Source organism: Rana temporaria, chromosome 8, assembly GCF_905171775.1.
Source record: "Rana temporaria chromosome 8, aRanTem1.1, whole genome shotgun sequence".
Taxonomy (NCBI): Eukaryota; Metazoa; Chordata; class Amphibia; order Anura; family Ranidae; genus Rana; species Rana temporaria.
In genome coordinates, this window is record NC_053496.1 from 180,426,824 (window position 1) to 180,448,390 (window position 21,567).

At 45.1% G+C, this 21,567-nt stretch overlaps 1 protein-coding gene across 1 annotated transcript in view; it reads right to left on the reverse strand.

Annotated features, from left to right (window-relative positions):
- Positions 1-424: 424 nt before the first annotated feature.
- LOC120910566 (zinc finger protein 268-like) overlaps positions 425-21,567 on the reverse strand; it is a 129,011-nt gene continuing 107,868 nt past the window's right edge. The window contains exons 7-10 of the mRNA XM_040322324.1: positions 16,399-17,951; positions 3,259-3,408; positions 2,998-3,139; positions 425-2,783 (exon numbers count right to left, since the gene is read on the reverse strand). Of these exons, the coding sequence (XP_040178258.1) occupies positions 523-2,783; positions 2,998-3,139; positions 3,259-3,408; positions 16,399-17,951 (4,106 nt within the window). The 3' untranslated portion in view covers positions 425-522. The remainder of the gene's footprint in view (positions 2,784-2,997; positions 3,140-3,258; positions 3,409-16,398; positions 17,952-21,567) is intronic.

A 21,567-nucleotide genomic window follows, 5' to 3' on the forward strand; every position in this document is an offset into this window, starting at 1 on the left:
GCATTGTCTATGTGCGAAATCCCATTGTTAATTAAGTCACCTATTGTTTCTGTCTGTTGGATAATTTGGCTATCTCTAGGAGGTACTTATGATGGAATTAACCTTGTGTCAACTCCATCTCGTTATCTAAACCATGGTGTGATGTTTTTGGTAACATTTGGTTTTATTGTCCATGTGGTGACTGCCCTGCTTTTGAAGTGTATAAAAACCCGTACTTCTGTTCAATAAACGGTCATTCCTTTGGTTTTACCCCAACATCTTGTGTGTGTCCGACGTTTGGGGTAAAAGAGATGGTATTGGGTCCCGGTCAGCTGGAGTGGTTTGGAGGGCAGGAGGCACGGTTTGGTGGAAACACCCAAGAGGGGTGCCAAGGAGTTCCGTCACAAAATAGAAGAAGACTCGGTCCATCAAACTCCTCGTATAAATCCTCCAGCTGTTCCATGGACTCAACAGTTCCACCTGGAAAAGCCATCGTACATTTGTCAATCAATCAGCAAGTGGGTTCTCTCTGATGTCTCCGCCTTATTTTCTATGTAATCCATTTCCCGAACTCTGAATGCAATGAGACCGCTCTGCGGTGTGTCTTCTCTGGTGTCTCAGAAGGCTTCCCTTATGTTTGAAAGATTTCCCGCACTCTGAACATGAATAAGGACTTTCTCCCGTGTGAAATCTCTGGTGCTTAAGAAGGTTTCCTTTCATAGTGAAACTTTTCCCGCAATCTGAACATGGAAAGGGACGCTCACCTGTGTGAATTCTCTGATGTTTAACAAGAGCTCCTACCCAAGCAAAAGATTTCCCGCACTCTGAACATGAATAAGGGCGCTCGCCAGTGTGAGTTCTCTGGTGTACAATAAGTCTTGGTTTTGTCAAGAAACCTTTACCGCACTCCGAACAAGGGAAAGGACGCTCGCCAGTGTGAATTTTCTGATGTTCAACAAAAGTTCCTTCCCGAGCAAAAGATTTCCCGCAATCTGAACATGAATAGGGACGCTCGCCTGTGTGAATTCTCTGATGTTCAACAAGAGCTCCTTCCTGAGCAAAAGATTTCCCGCACTCTGAGCATGAATAAGGGCGCTCGCCAGTGTGAGTTCTCTGGTGTACAATAAGTCTTTGTTTTGTCAAGAAACCTTTACCGCACTCCGAACAAGGGAAAGGACGTTCACCGGTGTGAATTTTCAGATGTCTACGAAGGTCATTTCTTTCAATGAAACTTTTCCCACACTCTGAACATAAATAAGGACGTTCACCAGTGTGTATTTTCTGATGTTTAAAAAGTGCTCCTTTATTTAGGAAACTTTTCCCGCACTCTGAACAAGAGAAAGGACTCTCACCCATATGGGTTATTTGATGAGAAACCAGGGCTGATTTCAGAGCAAAACTTTTCTCGCACTCTGGACATGGAAAAGGACGCTCACCTGTGTGAATTCTCTGGTGTACAATAAGATGTTGTTTCTTAATGAAACATTTCCCGCACTCTGAACATGGATAGGGACGCTCACCTGTGTGAATTCTCTGGTGCCAAAGAAGGACGTTGTTTCTAGTGAAACATTTCCCGCACTCTGAACATGGAAAGGGATGCTCACCAGAATGAATTCTCTGATGTTCAACAAGATATGTTTTGTGAGCAAAAGATTTCCCACACTCTGAGCATGAATAAGGACGCTCGCCAGTGTGAGTTCTCTGGTGTACAATAAGATATGCTTTTGTAAAGAAACATTTACCGCACTCCAAACAAGGGAAAGGACGTTCACCGGTGTGCATTTTCAGGTGTTCAGTAAGGCTTACTTTGTTAAGGAAACATTTCCCGCACTCTGAACAAGAGAATGGACGCTCACCCGTATGAATTCTTAGATGGGAAACCAGGGCTGATTTCCGAACAAAACTTTTCCCGCACTCTGAACAAGAGAATGGACGCTCACCCGTATGAATTCTTCGATGGAAAACCAGGGTTGATCTCTGAACAAAACTTTTCTCGCACTCTGGACATGAAAACGGACGCTCACCTGTGTGAAGTCTCTGGTGTACAATAAGTTGATCTTTCTGAAAGAAACATTTCCCACACTCTGAACATGAATAGGGACGCTCACCAGTGTGAGTTCTCTGGTGCACAAGAAGGATTTTGTTTGTAAAGAAACTTTTCCCGCACTCTGAACATGGATGAGGACGCTCACCCATGTGAATTCTCTGGTGCGCAAGAAGGTTTTTGTTTGTAGTGAAAGATTTCCTGCACTCTGGACATGGATAGGGACGCTCACCAGTGTGAATTCTCTGGTGCACAAGAAGGATTTTGTTTGTAGTGAAAGATTTCCCGCACTCTGGACATGCATAGGGACGCTCACCAGTGTGAATTCTCTGGTGCACAAGGAGGATTTTGTTTGTAGTGAAACATTTCCCGCACTCTGAACATGGAAAGGGACGCTCACCAGTGTGAATTTTCTGGTGCCTACGAAGGTTTGTGTTTTTAGTGAAAGATTTCCCGCACTCTGAACATGACAATGAACGCTCTCCTGTGTGAACCTTCTTATGGCTTGAAGAAGATGTCTGGGGATTGGATGGATCTGGTGATCTGTCAGCACTGTGAGAACTTGGAAGGACCTCTGATGTCATAATATGGGATTTATCAGAAGGTTCCTCAGGATTGGAAGGATCTGATGATCTAACCAACCAATCAGAGGTGACTTTGGGAGAATATTGTGGAATGTCGGTATCTTCTGCCTTACAATCTGGAGATATAATAAGATGTCCCTCCGATGGATTTATATTCCAGAAACACCGTCCATCTGCTGGAAAGCAATATTTAATAGAAGTCATATCTGTTCTCATACATCTTGTATTCAGAAGTCATATGTATACACTGGGCAAGATGGTCAGAGAGAGAAAACATACTACAAGGGGGAAAGGAATGTGACATGGGGTATATTTCAATCCATGTAACTGCATGCTTTATGCTTAGATAAGTAGAATGTGAACTTTCTTCATTTAGTGTTTATGACTTACTTGTGTCCTTATGTAGAGAAGATTCCTCCGGTTCTCTTTTCATAATCATCTCCCCCTCCTCCATAGACTGCTGATCTCCACTCACCAACCTCTCTTCTTCTTCCTCTTTAATCTCAACTTTGATGTCTTTCAGTTCTTCATTCTAAATTCCAGAGATGATAAAATATAACATCTGGAAACACTGCTGCCAATAATAAGAGAGACATCGAAGAATGTCCGCTTATAGAATAATTTTTGAGTTTTTTGCCCTGTCCCATATACCTGATCATTCTCTGTATAGTGGTGATCTTCCCATGTAGAATTGTGGGAATCCAGAGGACAACCCTCCTCCATAGACTGCTGATGTCTGGTCACCAACCTCTCTTCTTCTTCCTCTTTAACCTCAACTTTGATGCCTTTTCGTTTTTCACCCTAAACCCCAAAGATAAAAGAATACATTTGTAAAAAAGGAGCAAGAGATGACATATAGGAATGTTACCCCATACCGCAAATATATTTTTAGGTCTACATGCTCAGTCCCACCTACCTGATGATGGCGGGGGATGGTGTGGTCTTCCTGTGTGGAGTCCCCGGAATACAGAGGACGGGGACATCTCTCTGGTGGGTTCCCATTACTGGATCCATCTGTAGGAAACACACACACTGACTGAATACATTGTTTCTATGTGTTTATCAGATGATGGGGGATCTAGGTGGACCCTCCATACTGCTCTCTCCTTTACAATAATGTGCACCACCCTACAGTTTGGGCCCCACTGTTAGCTGGGAATACAGAGGATGGGGACATCTCTCTGGTGGGTTCCCATTACTGGATCCATCTGTAGGAAACACACACACACTGACTGAATACATTGTTTCTATGTGTTTATCAGATGATGGGGGATCTAGGTGGAGCCTCCGTACTGCTCTCTCCTTTACAATAATGTGCACCACCCTACAGTTTGGGCCCCACTGTTAGCTGGGAATACAGAGGACGGGGACATCTCTCTGGTGGGTTCCCATTACTGGATCCATCTGTAGGAAACACACACACTGACTGAATACATTGGGGTAGATTCACAAAGACTTACGACGGGCGTATCAGTAGATACGCCGTCGTAAGTCCGAATCCCCGCCGTCGCAACTTTAAGCGTATGCTCAAACTGAGATGCGCTTAAATGTTGCTAAGATACGACCGGCGTAAGTCTCCTACGCCGTCGTATCTTAACTGCATATTTACGCTGGCCGCTAGGGGCGTGTACGCCGATTTATGCCTAGAATATGTAAATCAGCTAGATACGCCTATTCACGAACGTACGCCCGCCCCGTTGCAGTAAAGATACGCCGTTTACGCAAGGGGTTTTCAGGTGTAAAGATAAACCACCAAAAACATGGCGCAGCCAATGTTAAGTATGGACGTCGGAACCGCGTCAAATTTTACGTTGTTTGCGTAACTCGTCCGTGAATGGGGCTGGCCGTAATTTACGTTCATGTCGAAAGCATGACGATTTGCCAACGTCATTTGGAGCATGCGCACTGGGATACGTCCACGGACGGCGCATGCGCCGTTCGTTAAAAACGTCAAATATGTGGGGTCACTAGTATTTTACATAGAACACGCCCCCAACCAGCCTATTTTGAATTAGGCGGGCTTACGCCGGCCCAGTTACACTGCGCCGCTGTAAGTTACAGCGCAAGTTCTTTGTGAATACAGGACCTGCTGCTCAAACTTACGGCGGCGTAGTGTATCTGAGATACGCTACGCCAGCCAAAATCTATGTGAATCTACCCCATTGTTTCTATGTGTTTATCAGATGATGGGGGATCTAGGTTAGGGTTGCCACCTCATCCCTTTAAACCTGAACTCATATGAATTACACAGGTTCTGAGGCTAATTTAATGCGGATGTAATGAGCCACCTGTTTACATTTCATTCTGGTGGTTCTGGTTCATTTGGAGGACCAAAGATTTTTGAGTGGGGGGAGTGTGTAGCGGGGTATCACCCTTATTGATGTGATATAAAAGACTACCATTGCTGATCGTGAAGGATCTCAGCTCCCTCCTGTGGCTGAGTTGGGTTAGAGCCACCTGTTGTTTACATTTCATTCTGGTACCACAGAGAATGTTGGGGAATTGAGTTCAGAAGGAGAAGAGACTCCATTTGCAGGGCCTGTAACGAACTACATTACCCAGAGAGCAGCTGTACAACCCCAAGATGCTTTGCCTTCCGCACCGCCTGCTGAGGGAGGTCATTTAAGGGAGAGGACGTGTTTGGCGCGCTCTCTCGGGACCGCCTCTTCAACCCAGGAGGACACTGTCTCCCTACACTGACAAAAAGCAGAATGTAAGATGGCCGCCAGATCAGGTCTATTTATAAGGTAGGGGGTATGTCAATGTGCTGAAATGTCTCAATTGGCTGTCCTGCACCCCCTGATGGATGTGTCATGGGTCAAAGTTCTTCTCAATGTAAAATGGTGGACCGCCGTGAACATTGTCAGATGTCCGCCTGTTTGGCAGACCGCGAACGAGCAAAGTTCGCCGTGAAACGACCGCCGGGCAAACCGCCAGGCCATCTCTATTCAGAAGGAGAAGAGACTCCATTTGCCCTGGCCTGTAACAAACTACATTACCCAGAGAGCAGCTGTGCAACCCCAAGATGCTTTGCCTTCCACACCGCCTGCTGAGGGAGGTAATTTAAGGGAGAGAACGTATTTGGCTCGCTCTCTCTGGACCGCCTCTTCAACCCAGAAGGACACTGTCAGGAGTGTCTCCACGGGGAGTAGGCTGCAGTTGAGGCCTACATACGCCCAGGCGGAGCGGCTTGAGAAGGAGGGGCGGAGCTTTTCCCGGAGTCATCGGACGAGATCCCAGTAACCCTGCGACCTGTCTGAGGACTGGAGACTGCTCACCGACCGGACGGTGTGCCGTAGAAGGACAAGGCCTGAACCGGTTGGGTGAGACGGGCACTTGCCTGAAAGTACTGATTGTCTTGCGGAAGGGCGGATTGTTGATATCCATCTTTGCGGTTTGACTATTCAGGAAACTTTTAACAGTTTACTATTACCCTTTTGGATTATAAATTGCTCTTTGCACGCCAACGTACAAGTGCACGGACTGTTAGCAGGAGACTGTATTGAAGTTTGGCCTGGGACACCAGGCCATCCTGATTAGTTATAGCTATAGTACCTAAGGGTTATCTATTTAGAGTTGTATATTCACTATATTCATTGCATTGCTCGTTGACCGAGTAATTAGTTCTATTACTTTATATGATATTGTAGAGAGACAGAGAGCTGGGTGAGGTTTGGCAAGAGGGCGTTTCAATGCATATGTTTTGTTGAAGGGGTCCCTCTTGCTGTGTGCTCACACAGGTCTATATGACATTGTAGCCTAACTCACACTTAAGCCTTAAAGAGGAGGTTCACCCTAAAAACGAATTTTTAGCATTAGAGCCAGCATAGTAAGGCATATACTTTCAGCAGGTTTTTTTTTCTTTTTTTTCTCCGTATTTACCTTTATATTCTAATTTTGTCCAGGGCTTCCGCGTTCTGATGACTCCGGGACTGGGCGTTCCTATCCCTGCCTCAGGGTTCCGATGACTGCGAAACTGGGCGTTCCTATGCTTCGGTTCGATGATTGACGGCTTGTGAAACAGGTGACCTGTCGCACAACGCGCGTCACCACATTTCTGGAAATAGCCGGGCTGCGAGTCGGCAGTATACGGCGCCTGCCGTGTAGAGCTGACTGCGCAGGCGCATTTTTTTGAGTTACAGAGGAGGTCTAGGGCTAGAATTATTGCTCTCGCTCTAACGATCGCGGTGATACCTCACTTGTGTGGTTTGAACACCGTTTTCATATGCGGGAGCTACTCGCGTATGCGTTCGCTTCTGTGCGCGAGCTCATCGGGACGGGGCTCTTTAAAAAAAATGTGTTTGGTTTTCTTATTTATTTTTATTTAGTTAATAATTTAAGCGGCGGAGGGCGCGGGAGAGGGGGGCCCTCTCCCGCCACCGATAACAGCGTTCTTGCGGCGAATCCGCCGCGGAGACCGCCGTTATCGTGTACACCACCGCCCACTGAAGAGATGGATATCTCGGTTGTGGCAGCAGCTGCTGCCGTTACCGAGATATCCATCTTTAAAAAGAGGACGTCTTTTTGACATGGGGCGACACGCCATGGGGCGGTGGTCAAGAGGTTAAGGCTATTATCCGATAAATCCAATAATCGAAACAATAATCGGCCAACTAATCGATTATGAAATCGTTAGTTGGGGCCCTGGATGAGGTAACAACCCAAATCTAGGTGGAGCCTCCGTACTGCTTTCTCCTTTACAATAAAGTCTCCTCTTACCCGGTGATGTGAGGGGCGGCTGATTCTCCATCATGACGTCCTTGTAGAGATCCTTGTGTCCTTCTAAATACTCCCACTCCTCCATGGAGAAATAGACAGTGATATCCTGACACCTCAGAAAAATCAGGAGATATAATTAGGATATACCAGGTCTATAAACCAGAGGCTCTGGATGTACAGTTGGATAAATAGTTCTATATATGCAGAATGTGCCCTTACTATAATACATAACAGACATCACAGTGACTATGGAGGGAGAGGACGGACATGACGGGGTTACTGGGTGTAAATATAAAATAATATCTTATTACCTCCTCTGCTGCCAGTTCCAGCAATGTCTCCTCTCTCTTTCCCCGCCCACTCTTTTACCAGGAACTTCCTGTTTATTCTCCAAAAACACTTCCTGTCTGTAGCCTACATCACTTCCTATTTGTTCCAAGTGACATCACCACCTTGTGTTGAAGATAAATACTGCATCCTACATTAGGTTTCCTCATTTTTCCCGCTGCTTTTCAGAAAATGTGTTTTATGTTCAGCCAGATATCTTTTATTGATTTTGATATCGCTGTTATTTCATTTTTTATTTGTTCTAGCGTTTTTTTGGATTTTTGTTGATTTTTTTTTTTCAATTTTTTCTGCATTTTATTTTTCTGCAGTCATTTAGTCTTCCAATAAGATGATCTTTTGATAGTATTAAAGGGGTTGTAAAGGAAACATTTTTTTTTTCATAATAAGCATCCTTTACCTGCAGACATTCCTCTTTTCACTTCCTCATTGTTCGTTTTTGCTCAGAAGTTGCTCTATTTCTTCTCTGTTCTGTTCACTTCCTGTTTGTCCGATTTTACTGACCACCGTGAAGGGAGGCTTCACTGCGGTGGTCAGTAACGTGCTCACCCCCTCCCAGTGGCATCTTAAGAGCATTATAGGCCCCCGGGCAATACAGTGCACTGGGGCCCTGTCTACACAATCGTGCACGAGAATTTACTGACAAAAATCATGAAATTTACTGGCAGAACCACATTTTTTTTTACTGACACTGCAAAAAAAGTACCTAAAATTACTAATTTCTTCATTGACATGAAGGTTAGGTTACTATAACCCAGCCTGCTCAGAGTTTCCTCTTACATCAGAGTCTGCAGGATTCCCCCTTACAGTGAAAGGGAACTCTTATGTAAAGGGGAACGCTGCAGATCATGATGTAAGGGGGAACTCTGATGTGGAGGGGGGCTCTGTTGACCAGAGACCACCTTATATCAGAGTTCACTGCTTTCTCTTTACATCAGAGTTCCCACTTACATCAGGGTCCTTGCACTGTAAGGGGGAATACTGCAGACTCTGATGTAAAGGGGAACACCAGGAACTCTGATGTGTGGGGCACTCTGGTGACCAAAGACCACCTTCCGTAGAGTAAATACACTAAGGTAAGGGGGGTCACTAATATTTTTGTATTCACTCCCCCCTTACATCAGCAACCACCCGCCCATTAGACTGGCCTGGCGGTGCTATCACTGACCTCCTCTCAGGTGCACCATGCAAGGTTCAGTCAGATGGCTCCAGCTTGGCTGCTCTGGTTTTATCCTACAGTCTCCTCATGTCTGACTTCTCCCGTGACCCCCATCCTGGCAGCGCTCCCACTCTTGACTCCTCTCCAGACTCTTCCTCAGAGACTGTAGACACGATACAGTTCTACAGTTCTGACCCGCCGCTCTCCACCATTTTTTCTCCTTCCATATTGTTTCGGTAACTGCGTTAACCCACTCTCTCACTGATGGGGGATTCTCTGCTTGCCATCTTTGAGCAATTCATTTTCTTGCGTAAAAGGGGCACCTCAGCACTGCTTTTATTGTACCGGCTACTCCACTTATTTCTTCCCCTAAACCCAAAATGCACATTCTGGGGTCCATCTCCAACTTTGTTTTATATGTCTGTAGCGCCCCCTTGCTTTCAGCATGGGCGCTACGCTAAAGTTAGTGGGGATGGGAGAGTTACTTTGCTCCCATTCGTGTTTTGTCTAAATTTGGGACTTCTGTCATCCCAGAAATGTCCACTGGGTCAGTCTGTGGTCGGGGGGGTGCAATACCACCCATTGCCGGCAGTTGGCGCCAGAGGGGTTCTGACAGAGTAAGTTTTCCCCAGCAGCCAATTGGAGGAGTTTTCCCTTGCGGGGCATGCTGGGGGAGAGTATATCTGTGACAGGGGTCATGTGTTAAAAAATCTTCGTGGGGTCCCCATTCCAGGTGCGGTATCCTATCCACCTTCAGGGTACGTGCATCCATGGACCCCGCCAGTTACATCTGGATCTCCTTCAACTTGTCGCCCAGGTACCGACCGACAGGTGATCAATCCCTCACTGTCCTGTTATCTTGTATGTACCCTCCCTATACATATTTATATATGTACCCACATCACCGAAATGTGTTTTTGTTCCTACTTATAATTTGTTCCAATCACACCAGCCGCCTTCTCCCCTACACCCCATACACATGGCTTACCCTTTTTGAACCTTAGCATTATCTATAATAAAATTTCTCTATCCCTCAGTGTCATGGCCCCATGACCACAAAAAATCTATCGTTCACTATTCTTCTTTCCCCATGTCCTCTTGCCCAATCTACTACTATTCATGTTATAATTGCACCCATATATATTTTTTTTTTTCACACATACTTATCATCATTTTCTATCATTTTTTAACATTTTTTATCATTTTCATTCATCATTTTTCATCATTTTTTTATCATCATTTTTTTATCAATCGTTATTATTTATTTTTCTACTATTTCTATTTTTATTTTTATTATATTTTTTTCTTCCACTTCTGTTCCGATTTTTTATACATCCTTTCCATTTATATATACTTTTTTCATTAATTCATCATCTTGTTCATTTCTTCATTTTTTAATTTTTAATCTAATCTTTTCGTCCTGTTCCGAGATCAGCCCGCCCAGCTCTTAGTTTTAAACCTACTGCAGTCTGTTCCCGACTAGCTCCGCCCACTCCCCCGTCATACAAAGTTTAGCCCCATGCTCCGTATCAGCAGCTTGAGAAAGGAATGCGGCAGCCCTGTCATTCGCGGCCAGCATTCAGAAACGCGTCGCTTTCCTGGTGACGTCATCCCTGCTCGTCCATCGGCACACACGGCTCACAGCGCCAGCAGAGGAATTCCCCTGCCCACCGCCGAAAATCACTGATTCCACCAGCGGCAGAAGGACAGATCCCCTGCATCCCAGAGCGCTGTACCCGGGACAAAGGGAAAAGACACCGCCAGATGATACCTACCTACCCTCCTGGAAAATTGACTCCACACGTTTTCGATTGACCACCAAAATGTGAGTGGCTTCTTTTTACTTGTGGTTTTTTTAACTTTAATTTTAAATTCATTTTTTAAACTGTTTTAAGTACTGCACCCAGAGGCGCCTCTCTCCTTGTTTGTCTGTTATCTTGATCCCTGGTGGTTTGTCCAGGCCCTTTTGGACTGCCAGCCTCTCAATGGCGCTCTGCAGACTGACTCCCCACCGAACACAGTACAGCTTGGGATCTTCAAAGGTGGGAACCCAGTCACTCACTGGGTCCCCGTCCATGTTCAGATGCTCCGGGCCAGCATGGCTCCAGAACCAGGAATGCCGCGTGGCACGCACACCCCAGCCAGGTAGGCCATAACGCCGGGGCGCCGTGATGTGGCCACCCTTAAGGTGGGTGCCACACTGGAAAAACCCAGAATCAATGGCGTCTGCCTCATAAATACCCCTCCCCAGCATGCACTGCGAGGTCAAACCCTCCTGATTGGCTGCTGGGAAAGAGCACCCAAACTTTGACTGCAGCACCGGGGCTGGAAAACACCCCATCACAGCAGAATGGGCTCACAGCACAGCCAAGCTGAGACAGAGACCCTGTTTTGCAACTAACAATCTGGTTCAGAGTTTAACTACACTCTGATCTACCCTTAAATCTAACTAGCACCGGTACTATAAAGTACACAGGCGCTACACAATATTTTAATCCACCTAATAAATCTTGGGCCAAACCCAAAAACTTCTAGAACGTGCCAGATATACCCCTATTCCAAGCTATCAAAAGCTTTAACCACATCTAAGGACATTACTGCTCTTGTGCCCCTGTTCTCTGTTGGCATTTGTAAATTAAGGAATACCCTCCTAATATTCATGCTAGTTGATCTACTTGGAGTAAATCCAGTTTGATCCTGGTGTATGAGTCTCGCAACAATTTTATTTAACCTACCCGCCATTATTTTAGCATCTGCGCAAAGAAGGGAAATAGGTCTATATGTTGTAGTCTCTAATGGGTCCTTCCCTTCCTTGTGCAATACTATTATTAAAGCTTCGGTCATTGAGGTGGTCAACTTCCCCTCTTCCATCGCCCAATTCAATACTTTAAGGCAGTGGTTCTAGTGCCATGAGCCCTTGATAAAATTTCCTAAGTTGTGGGGACCCCTAACAGTAAAATTATTTTCATAGCGTGGGTTGTCAGCACCCAAGGCAAGACTAGTAATTTGCGCCCCTAACCTGCCCCCCAGCCATACCGTGAACTGAATCGGTGGCTACGAAGAGACTGAGTGGGCGGCCGTGTGCTTCATGAACAGCCCAGCTGGGCGGTCTTGAAAGGCCGCAGGCTTCAGGAACAGCCCAGGATTCGGTGACCCCTGGCAAATCATCATTCGACCCCCGAAGGTGTCCCGACCCCCAGGTTGAGAACCACTGCTTTAAGGAGTTCTGGGAGTAACACTTTCCCATAGTATTTATACGTTTCTACAGGGAGCCCATCTGGTCCAGGGGACTTCTGATTAGCCATCTCAGTGACTGCCAATTGTACCTCTTCAAGCGTTATTGGGGCCTCCATTTGCTCTTTCCGTTTCCCTGCACCTCGGGGGAGCCCACGTCATCTTCCAGGAAGTCCTGTCTGTATACCTATGCTGTTTGTTGGGAGTCTCTCTATTGCTATAGCTTCTGGTCTCCAAGCCTGACCCCTGACCATTACACAAAGACATCTGAATGGAAAGACAAGAGTCTGCGATGTTGCTGCAGTTATATGAGAATGTTAATGGTGAAACTGCCAAAATGAAGTGTGAAAGGGAAATGGTGAAACAAGAGAAGCCGAGATCAGACATTGTATTAAAGGGGTTGTAAAGGTAATTTTTTTCCCTAAATAGCTTCCTTTACCCTACTGCAGTCCTCCTTCACTTACCTCATCCTTCCATTTTGCTTTTAAATGTCCTTATTTCTTCTGAGAAATCCTCACTTCCTGTTCTTCTGTCTGTAACTCCACACAGTAATGCAAGGCTTTCTCCCTGGTGTGGAGTGTCGTGCTCGCCCCCTCCCTTGGACTACAGGAGAGTCAGGACGCCCACTAACACACAGCTCCTTTCTCTATCTGCAACGAAGAGAGCGTCCTGACTCTCCCGTAGTCCATGTACAGAATGTCCTACATATTAAACTGGTACCCCTCACTTTGTCACCTCTGGGGCAGCTCTCATCTACATGGGCACATTTATTACTCACCATACAGGATTTGATAAGAGGCATGGATGAGCTCAGCTATGAGGAAAGATTTGAGTGAATCAATGTATTCTCTCTTGAGAAGAGGAGATTAAGGGGGGATCTGATCTCCATGGACAAATACATAAGTGGTCCATATAGTGAAATTGGTGTTGAGTTATTCAATTTAAGGTCATCACTGAGGACAAGGGGGCACTCTTTACGTCTAGAGGAAAAGAGATTTCCTGACAGACTCCATGGCAGCCTACGTGTGGGTTAACCCCGCCTCCTCTCCAATGCTATCGGACCCCATACCCATAAAAGTCAACTCACCCTTCAGTACTGTGTTCCGTTTGCTGCTTTCAGTCATTTTTTCTCAGGGTCAGGTGATCCTTATTTTTTATGCTCGGCTCTAATCTTAAAAAAAAAAAAAAAAAAGAGCTACCTTAGGCCCCATGCACACGAGACGCTGGTAAACTCGAGTTCAGAGGCATTTGGGCATTTTTTTCAACTGCCCCTGAACACATTTAATGTTATCCTATGTGTCCATGCACACATTCACGTTTTTTGGCGTTTTAAAGCAGTTGGATTTAGGTTCGTTTTTTCAGACGCAAAATTTTGGGTTCAGACGCAAACGTTTTTGCGTTTCAAAGCTTTGGGAGGGTCTACAATGTCTTTGTTATGAACGCTGATAGCCGCAAACGCGGTAAAACGCTGCTAAACGCGGCAAAATTTGCGGCAAAAACTGGCGTTTTAAACGCCGGTTTTTGCCTTTGAAAACTTGAGTTTACATGTGTTTGCATTTGCTTCCAATTCTGGAAAGTATAACTGTAAGCCTTTTTCCTTTTTTACACGCTTTGGCTACCTGTTCGTCCTACACTCTGGCAGATTTCTAAGGGAATCGAACCTCGACCAGAACGATTGAGGCCTGGATTGTCCAGTCCATCCAACAGACATGTAGTGCTAAGGACTTAGCTCCCCTGTAGATGGTAACGGCACACTCCACCTGAGGCATAGTGGTTTTGGAGCAGCTGCCCCGGCATGTGGCTCCAGTTGTTACCTGCGAAGCGGCCTCATGGGCCTCCATTTCTATATTTAAGCCTGCTTCGCTATCTTCTGTGATTTTTGGTTTGTAAATCCTGTCGGTTGACGGGTCAAATTAAATCTGTTTCTATTTCAGCATTCCCACCCGTGTGAACTGTCTAGTTATTTCCCACACGTAAGCTGCCATGGAGTCTGTCAGGAAAATGGAAAATTTATTATCGAATACTTACCGTAATTTTCCGTTCCTGATGGACTCCATGGCAGACGGAGTTCCCACCCTAAAAGAAAATAAAGTGTCCAAGAGTCGGCTAGTTACGGAACACAGTACTAAAGGGTAAGTTGACTTTTATGGGTATGGGGTCCTATAGCATTGGAGAGGAGGCGGGGGTTAACCCACACGTAGGCTGCCATGGAGTCCATCAGGAAAGGAAAATTACGGTAAGTATTCGATAATACATTTTCCATTTTCATCTCCAAATACGGAAAGATTTCTTCGCAGTAAGAGCTGTGAAAATGTGGAATAGACTCCCTCCAGAGGTGGTCTGGCCAGCTCAGTAGATTGTTTTAAAAAAAGGCCTGGATTCTTTCCTAAATGTACATAATATAACTGGGTACTGACATTTATAGGTAAAGTTGATCCAGGGAATATCTGATTGGCTCTCGGGGGATCAGGAAGGAATTTTTTCCCCTGCTGCAGCAAATTGGATCATGCTCTGCTGGAGTTTTTGCCTTCCTCTGGATCAACTGTGGGTATAGGATTGTGTATACGGGATTGTATGATTTTTTTTCTAGTTTTTTCCGCTTTTATTGGTTAAACTAGACGGACTTGTGTCTTTTTTTTTAACCAGACTAATGATGTATTACAACAAGGTGTAGCAAAAGCTGAGAGATAGATTTGTGATTATTTTGAATTTTAGATCTATTATACTTATATTTCTCACCCTAAGATCCAATTATGCAATTTAGTACTATAAATCACCGGCCAGCACCGCCAATAAGTCGCCTGAACTGGCTGCTCCTCCTGTTTGGCAGAAGTTTCATCAAACACCTGCAAGGCCTCACATATTCGTGGTCCAGACCCAGTCCCTGAGAAGCTCCATTCTGCAGTGGGCCCTGAGTAAGGGTCCTTACCACTGAGAAGGGCATACAAAAGGCATAAAGTCGCCCCTCCAACAGAACCTTCGTCCCCGGCCACCACCGCCACTAAGTCTCCTGAACTAGATGATCCTCTTTCTGCTTTACAGAAGTTCCACCAAACACCTTGGTGGCCTTACATATACATATCAAAAATACCTACCGTATTTATCGGCGTATACCGCGCACTATTTTGCCCTGAAAATCAGGGCAAAATCGTGGGTGCGCGATATACGCCGATACCCGCTTTCCCGCCATGAGTTTGAATACTGCGCCCGCATATAGCGAGCGCAGTACACTCGTGAATCTTCGGCCAGTCTCCGCGCCTCTCGTCCTGACGTCCTGAGCGTACAGGACGTCAGTGCGAGAGGCGCCCGAGCCTGCCCGAAGATTCACGAGTGTACTGCGCTCGCTATATGTGGGCGCAGTATTCAAAGTCGTGGCGGGAAACGAGCGGGAGGACGCCGCCGAAGGACGCCGGACCCGCCGAAGATGGACACCGGACCCGCCGAAGATGGACACCGGACCCGCCGAAGATGGACGCCCGACCCGCCGAAGATGGACGCCGACCCGCCGAAGATGGACGCCCGACCCGCCGAAGACGGACCCGCCGAAGAGGACACCCGAAGCCGCAGAAGGACGCCGGACCCGACGAGGCCGCAGATGGACGCCGCGCAAGACATCAAAACTGTAAGTACAAAAAAACTAAAAATCTTTTTTTCCCACAGGATTGGGGGCCACTTTGGGGGTGCGCGGTATACGCCAGAGCGCGTTATACCGCGATAAATACGGTATATCAATGTTTAATCTGCCAGAGTTAGTGTTTGGGTCAAGTAAGGGTCAAGGGTCGAAGGTAAGAAACAAAACAGTCACACACCGGAGATGAAAATTTCCTTGATGGTAATCTTTATTGCCAAAAGCCAGACAGGTTACAGGGATTGTAGTTGACGCGTTTCACAAGGGTGTAGCTTGCTTTGTTCACAACATCGATATACTCTCCAGGCAGGCTTTTTAACCTCTTGCCGACCGCCGCACACCGATATACGTCGGCAGGGTGGCTCGTACAGGAAAATGGGCGTACCTGTACATACGTGTGCCCAGCCGTGCCATTCTGCCGACGTATATGTGCAGGAGGCGCTCCTTATGTGGTTAAAATTATCTGATGGATAAAAAACCTATAGTAAAAAACGATCGTCTGTGGGTACGACCATCGGTTAAAAATCCATGCATGCTCAGAATCTAGTCGACGCATGTTTGGAAGCATTGAACTTTTTTTCAGCACGTCGTGTTTTACGTCACCGCGTTCTGACACGATCGTTTTTTTAACTGATGGTGTGTAGGCGCGAAGGACCATCAGTCAGCTTCATCGGATAACTGATGTCAAAATCCATCAGACCGTTTTCATCAGACTAGCCTTTCGTGTGTATGGGGCATTATCCTCCAGATGTTCTATGGACTCAACAGTTCCACCTGGAAAAGCCATCATAGATTTGTCAAAGGAATCAGCAAGTGGGTTCTCTCTGATGTCCCCGATATATTTTTTATGTAATCCATTTCCCGAACTCTGAATGCAATGAGACCGCTCTGTGTGGTGTCTTCTCTGGTGTTTCAGAAGGCTTCCCTTAAGTTTGAAAGATTTCCCGCACTCTGAACATGAATAAGGAGTTTCTCCCGTGTGAATTATCTGGTGTTGCACAAGGCTTCTTTCCATAGTGAAAGATTTCCCGCACTCTGAACATGAATAGGGACGCCCACCTGTGTGAATTCTCTGATGTTTAGCAAGGTATCCTCTATGAATGAAGGATTTCCCGCACTCTGAACACGAATAAGGACGCTCACCTGTGTGAATTCTCTGATGTTCAACAAGAGGTCCTTTCTGAGAAAAAGATTTCCCGCACTCTGAGCATGAATAAGGACGCTCACCTGTGTGAGTTCTCTGGTGTCTAATAAGACCGTGTTTTTTAGCGAAACCTTTACCGCACTCTGAACAAGGGAAAGGATGTTCACCGGTGTGAATTCTCAGGTGTTCAGTAAGGTTTACTTTTTGAAGGAAACATTTCCCGCACTCTGAGCAAGGGAAAGGACGCTCACCTGTGTGAATTTTCTGGTGTGCAATAAGTTGTTGTTTCCGAGTGAAACTTTTCCCACACTCTGAACATGAAAAAGGACGCTCACCCGTGTGAATTCTCAGATGTCTACGAAGGTGTTTTCTTTCAATGAAACTTTTCTCGCACTCTGAACATGAATAAGGACGTTCACCCGTGTGTATTCTCTGATGTATAAAAAGTGCTTGTTCTGTAAGGAGTCTTTTCCCGCAATCTGAGCAAGAAAAATTACGCTCACCTGTGTGAGTTCTCTGGTGTACAATAAGGTTTCCTTTGTTAACAAAACATTTCCCGCACTCTGAACAAGAGAAAGGACGCTCACCCGTATGAATTCTTTGATGAGAAACCAGGACAGATTTCCGAATGAAACTTTTCTTGCAATCTGGACATGAAAAGGGACGCTCACCCATGTGAATTTTCTGGTGCCTGCGAAGGTCTTTGTTTGTAGTGAAAAATTTTCCGCACTCTGAACAAAGGAAAGGACGCTCACCAGTGTGACTTCTCTGGTGTACAATAAGATCTTTTTTGCGTTTGAAACATTTCCCGCACTCTGAACATGACAATGAACGCTCTCCTGTGTGAACCCTCTTATGGCTTGAAGAAGATGTCTGGGGATTGGATGGATCTGGTGATCTGTCAGCACTGTGAGAACTTGGAAGGACATCTGATGTCATAGTATGGGATTTATCAGAAGGTTCCTGAGGATTGTAAGGATCTGATGATCTAACCAACCAATCAGAGGTGACTTTGGGAGAATATTGTGGAATGCCAGTATCTTCTGCCTTACAATCTGGAGATATAATAAGATGTCCCTCCGATGGATTTATATTCCAGAAACACCGTCCATCTGCTGGAAAGCAATATTTAATAGAAGTCATATCTGTTCTCATACATCTTGTATTCAGAAGTCATATGTATACACTGGGCAAGATGGTCAGAGAGAGAAAACATACTACAAGGGGGAAAGAAAATGTGAAAAAAAATAAAAATAAACCATTTAACCAACAAATGGCAGTTGGATTGCCGGAGTAATCATCTAGGTAAGGAAAACTCCAACTACGGCGCCCATGTTTGAGAGCCTCACAATAAGTACAACAGGGTCACATGGAGCCCTCAAGTTCTACATTGTCTCTGATACATCAATTGGATAAAGATAAGGAATTGTAGATAAATCCTTTACATGGTGTACAGTATCTCCTCCTCATTTGTTGGGAACATGACGTTATATTGAGGAATGGAGATGGACCCTTTATATAAAACATTTAGCTGTGGAGTAGATACATCGACGATGTTGTTATCCTCTAAGTCTCCTCAATTTTTTTCCTTACTGAACGCATTTGTTGGGAACATGACGTTATATTGAGGAATGGAGATGGACCTTTCATATGGTGTACAGTATCTCCTCCTCATTTGTTGGGAACATGACGTTATATTGAGGAATGGAGATGGGCCTTTCATATGGTGTACAGTATCTCCTCCTCATTTGTTGGGAACATGACGTTATATTGAGGAATGGAGATGGGCCTTTCATATGGTGTACAGTATCTCCTCCTCATTTGTTGGGAACATGACGTTATATTGAGGAATGGAGATGGACCTTTCATATGGTGTACAGTATCTCCTCCTCATTTGTTGGGAACATGACATTATATTGAGGAATGGAGATGGATCTTTCATATGGTGTACAGTATCTCCTACTTATGTGTTGGGAACATGACATTATATTGAGGAATGGAGATGTACCTTTCATATGGCCTTCTCCATGTCTGTGTGTCCACCTGCAAGGTGATTAATGTGGCCAGTCTCTGGGTGGAGACCAAACCTGATTTAAGCCAGCCAAGCCTACAATCTCAGTATCTCCTCCTCATTTGTTGGGAACATGACATTATATTGAGGAATGGAGATGGACCTTTCATAGTCTTCCACGGGAATTTGTTCTAGGAGACTGGAAAAGCTTCTGATATTTGTAAGAATCATTGTAGAATGTTGATCTGGGAAATTATCTGCTGTTTGGAACACAGAAGGAAGTCTTTTAACGTAAAGGGGTTGTAAAGGTACAATTTGTTTTCCTAAATAGCTTCCTTTACCTTAGTGCAGTCCTCCTTCACTTACCTCATCCTTCCATTTTGCTTTTAAATGTCCTTATTTCTTCAGAGAAATCCTCACTTCCTGTTCTTCTGTCTGTAACTCCACACAGTAATGCAAGGCTTTCTCTGTGGTGTGGAGGGTCCTGCTCGCCCCCTCCCCTGGACTACAGCAGAGTCAGGACGCCCACTAACACACAGCTCTTTTCTCTATCTGCAACGAAGAGGGCGTCCTGACTCTCCTGTAGTCCAAGGGAGGGGGCGAGCATGACACTCTACACCAGGGAGAAAGCCTTGCATTACTGTGTGGAGTTACAGACAGAAGAACAGGAAGTGAGGATTTCTCTGAAGAAATAAGGACATTTAAAAGCAAAATGGAAGGATGAGGTAAGTGAAGGAGGACTGCACTAAGGTAAAGGAAGATATTTAGGAAACAAAAATTGTACCTTTACAACCCCTTTAATGAATAATGGACATGCTTTATGTGGCTTTTCTGTCCTCCCTGGATCAACTGCCACTTTGGATTTTTTTTACTCAGTATATTCAATCCATGTAACTACATGCCTTATGCTTAGATAAGTAGAATGTGAACTTTCTTCATTTAGTGTTTATGACTTACTTGTGTCCTTATGTAGAGAAGATTCCTCCGGTTTAACTCCGATAATCATCTCCTCCTCCTCCATAGACTGCTGATCTCCACTCACCAACCTCTCTTCTTCTTCCTCTTTATCCTCAACTTTGATGTCTTTCCGTTCTTCAGTCTAAATTCCAGAGATGATAAAATATAACATCTGGAAACACTGCTGCCAATAATAAGAGATGACATAGAAGAATGTTCTCTTATAGAATTATTTTTGAGTCTTTTACCCAGTCCCATCTACCTGATCATTCTCTGTATGGTGGTGATCTTCCCATGTAGAATTCTGAGGACAACCCTCCTCCATAGACTGCTGATCTCCACTCACCAACGTCTCTTCTTCTTCCTCTTTAACCTCAACTTTAATGCCTTTTAGTTTTTCACCCTAAACCCCAAAGATATAAGAACACATTTGTAAAAAAAAGGAGCAAGAGATGACATATAGGAATGTTACCTCATACCGCAAATATATTTTTAAGTCTACATGCTCAGTCCCACCTACCTGATGATGGTGAGGGATGGAGTGACCTTCCTGTGTGGAATCCCGGGAATACAGAGGACGGGGACATCTCTCTGGTGGGTTCCCATTACTGGACCCATCTGTAGGAAACACACACACTGACTGAATACATTGTTTCTATGTGTTTATCAGATGATGGGGGATCTAGGTGGAGCCTCCGTACTGCTCTCTCCTTTACAATAAAGTCTCCTCTTACCCGGTGATGTGAGGGGCGGCTGATTCTCCATCATGACGTCCTTGTAGAGATCCTTGTGTCCTTCTAAATACTCCCACTCCTCCATGGAGAAATAGACAGTGATATCCTGACACCTCAGAAAAATCAAGAGCTATAATTAGGATTTATCCGGTCTATAATCCAGAGGCTCTGGATGGACAGTTGGATAAATGGTTCTATATATGCAGAATGTGCCCTTACTATAATAAATAGCAGGCATCACAGTGACTATGGAGGCAGAGGACGGACATGACGGGGGGGGGGGGGGTTACTGGGTGTAAGTATAAAATAATATCTTATTACCTCTTTTACGACTAGTTCCAGCAATGTCTGCTCTCTCCTTCCCTCCCACTCTTTTACCAGGAACTTCCTGGCTATGCTCCTACATCACTTCCTATCTGTAGCCTACATCACTTCCTGTCTGTAGCTTACATCACTTCCTGTTTGTGCCAAGTAACATCACCACCTTGTGTTGGAGATAAATACTGCAGCCATTTTGCTCGCTGCTTTCAGAAAAAAAAAAATATGGTCACCCAGACACTTTTTATATACTTTGATATAGCTTTTATTTCATTTTTATTATGTTCTAGCGTTTTTCTGGATTTTTGTTGGATTTTTTTTTAATTTCTTCTGCATTTTCTTTTTCCGAAGTCATTTAGTCTTCTAATAAGATGATCTTTTGAAAGTATGGATGAATTTGAATATTAATTTCAGTTAAATTAGGTGGTTAGGTTGAAATACAGACACACAGGACGACACCAGATGGAAATAAGTGCCTTGAGGTGATTTAGTTCACATTTGTAGCGCTATACAAGGTACTCACTCACTCAAAGTGGTCCGTCTCCTCGATAAGGGGTTCATCTGCTAACCATTACCATTTCCTCTTTCTCCCCTATAAATGTTTTGGATGTGACACTGCGCGTTGACCTCCAATCCCTTCTGAGGGGAAATACGTTGGTTGGAGACAGCGGTGACGTCAGGACGCACAGTCCATGCTGCAGGCGGCCACGC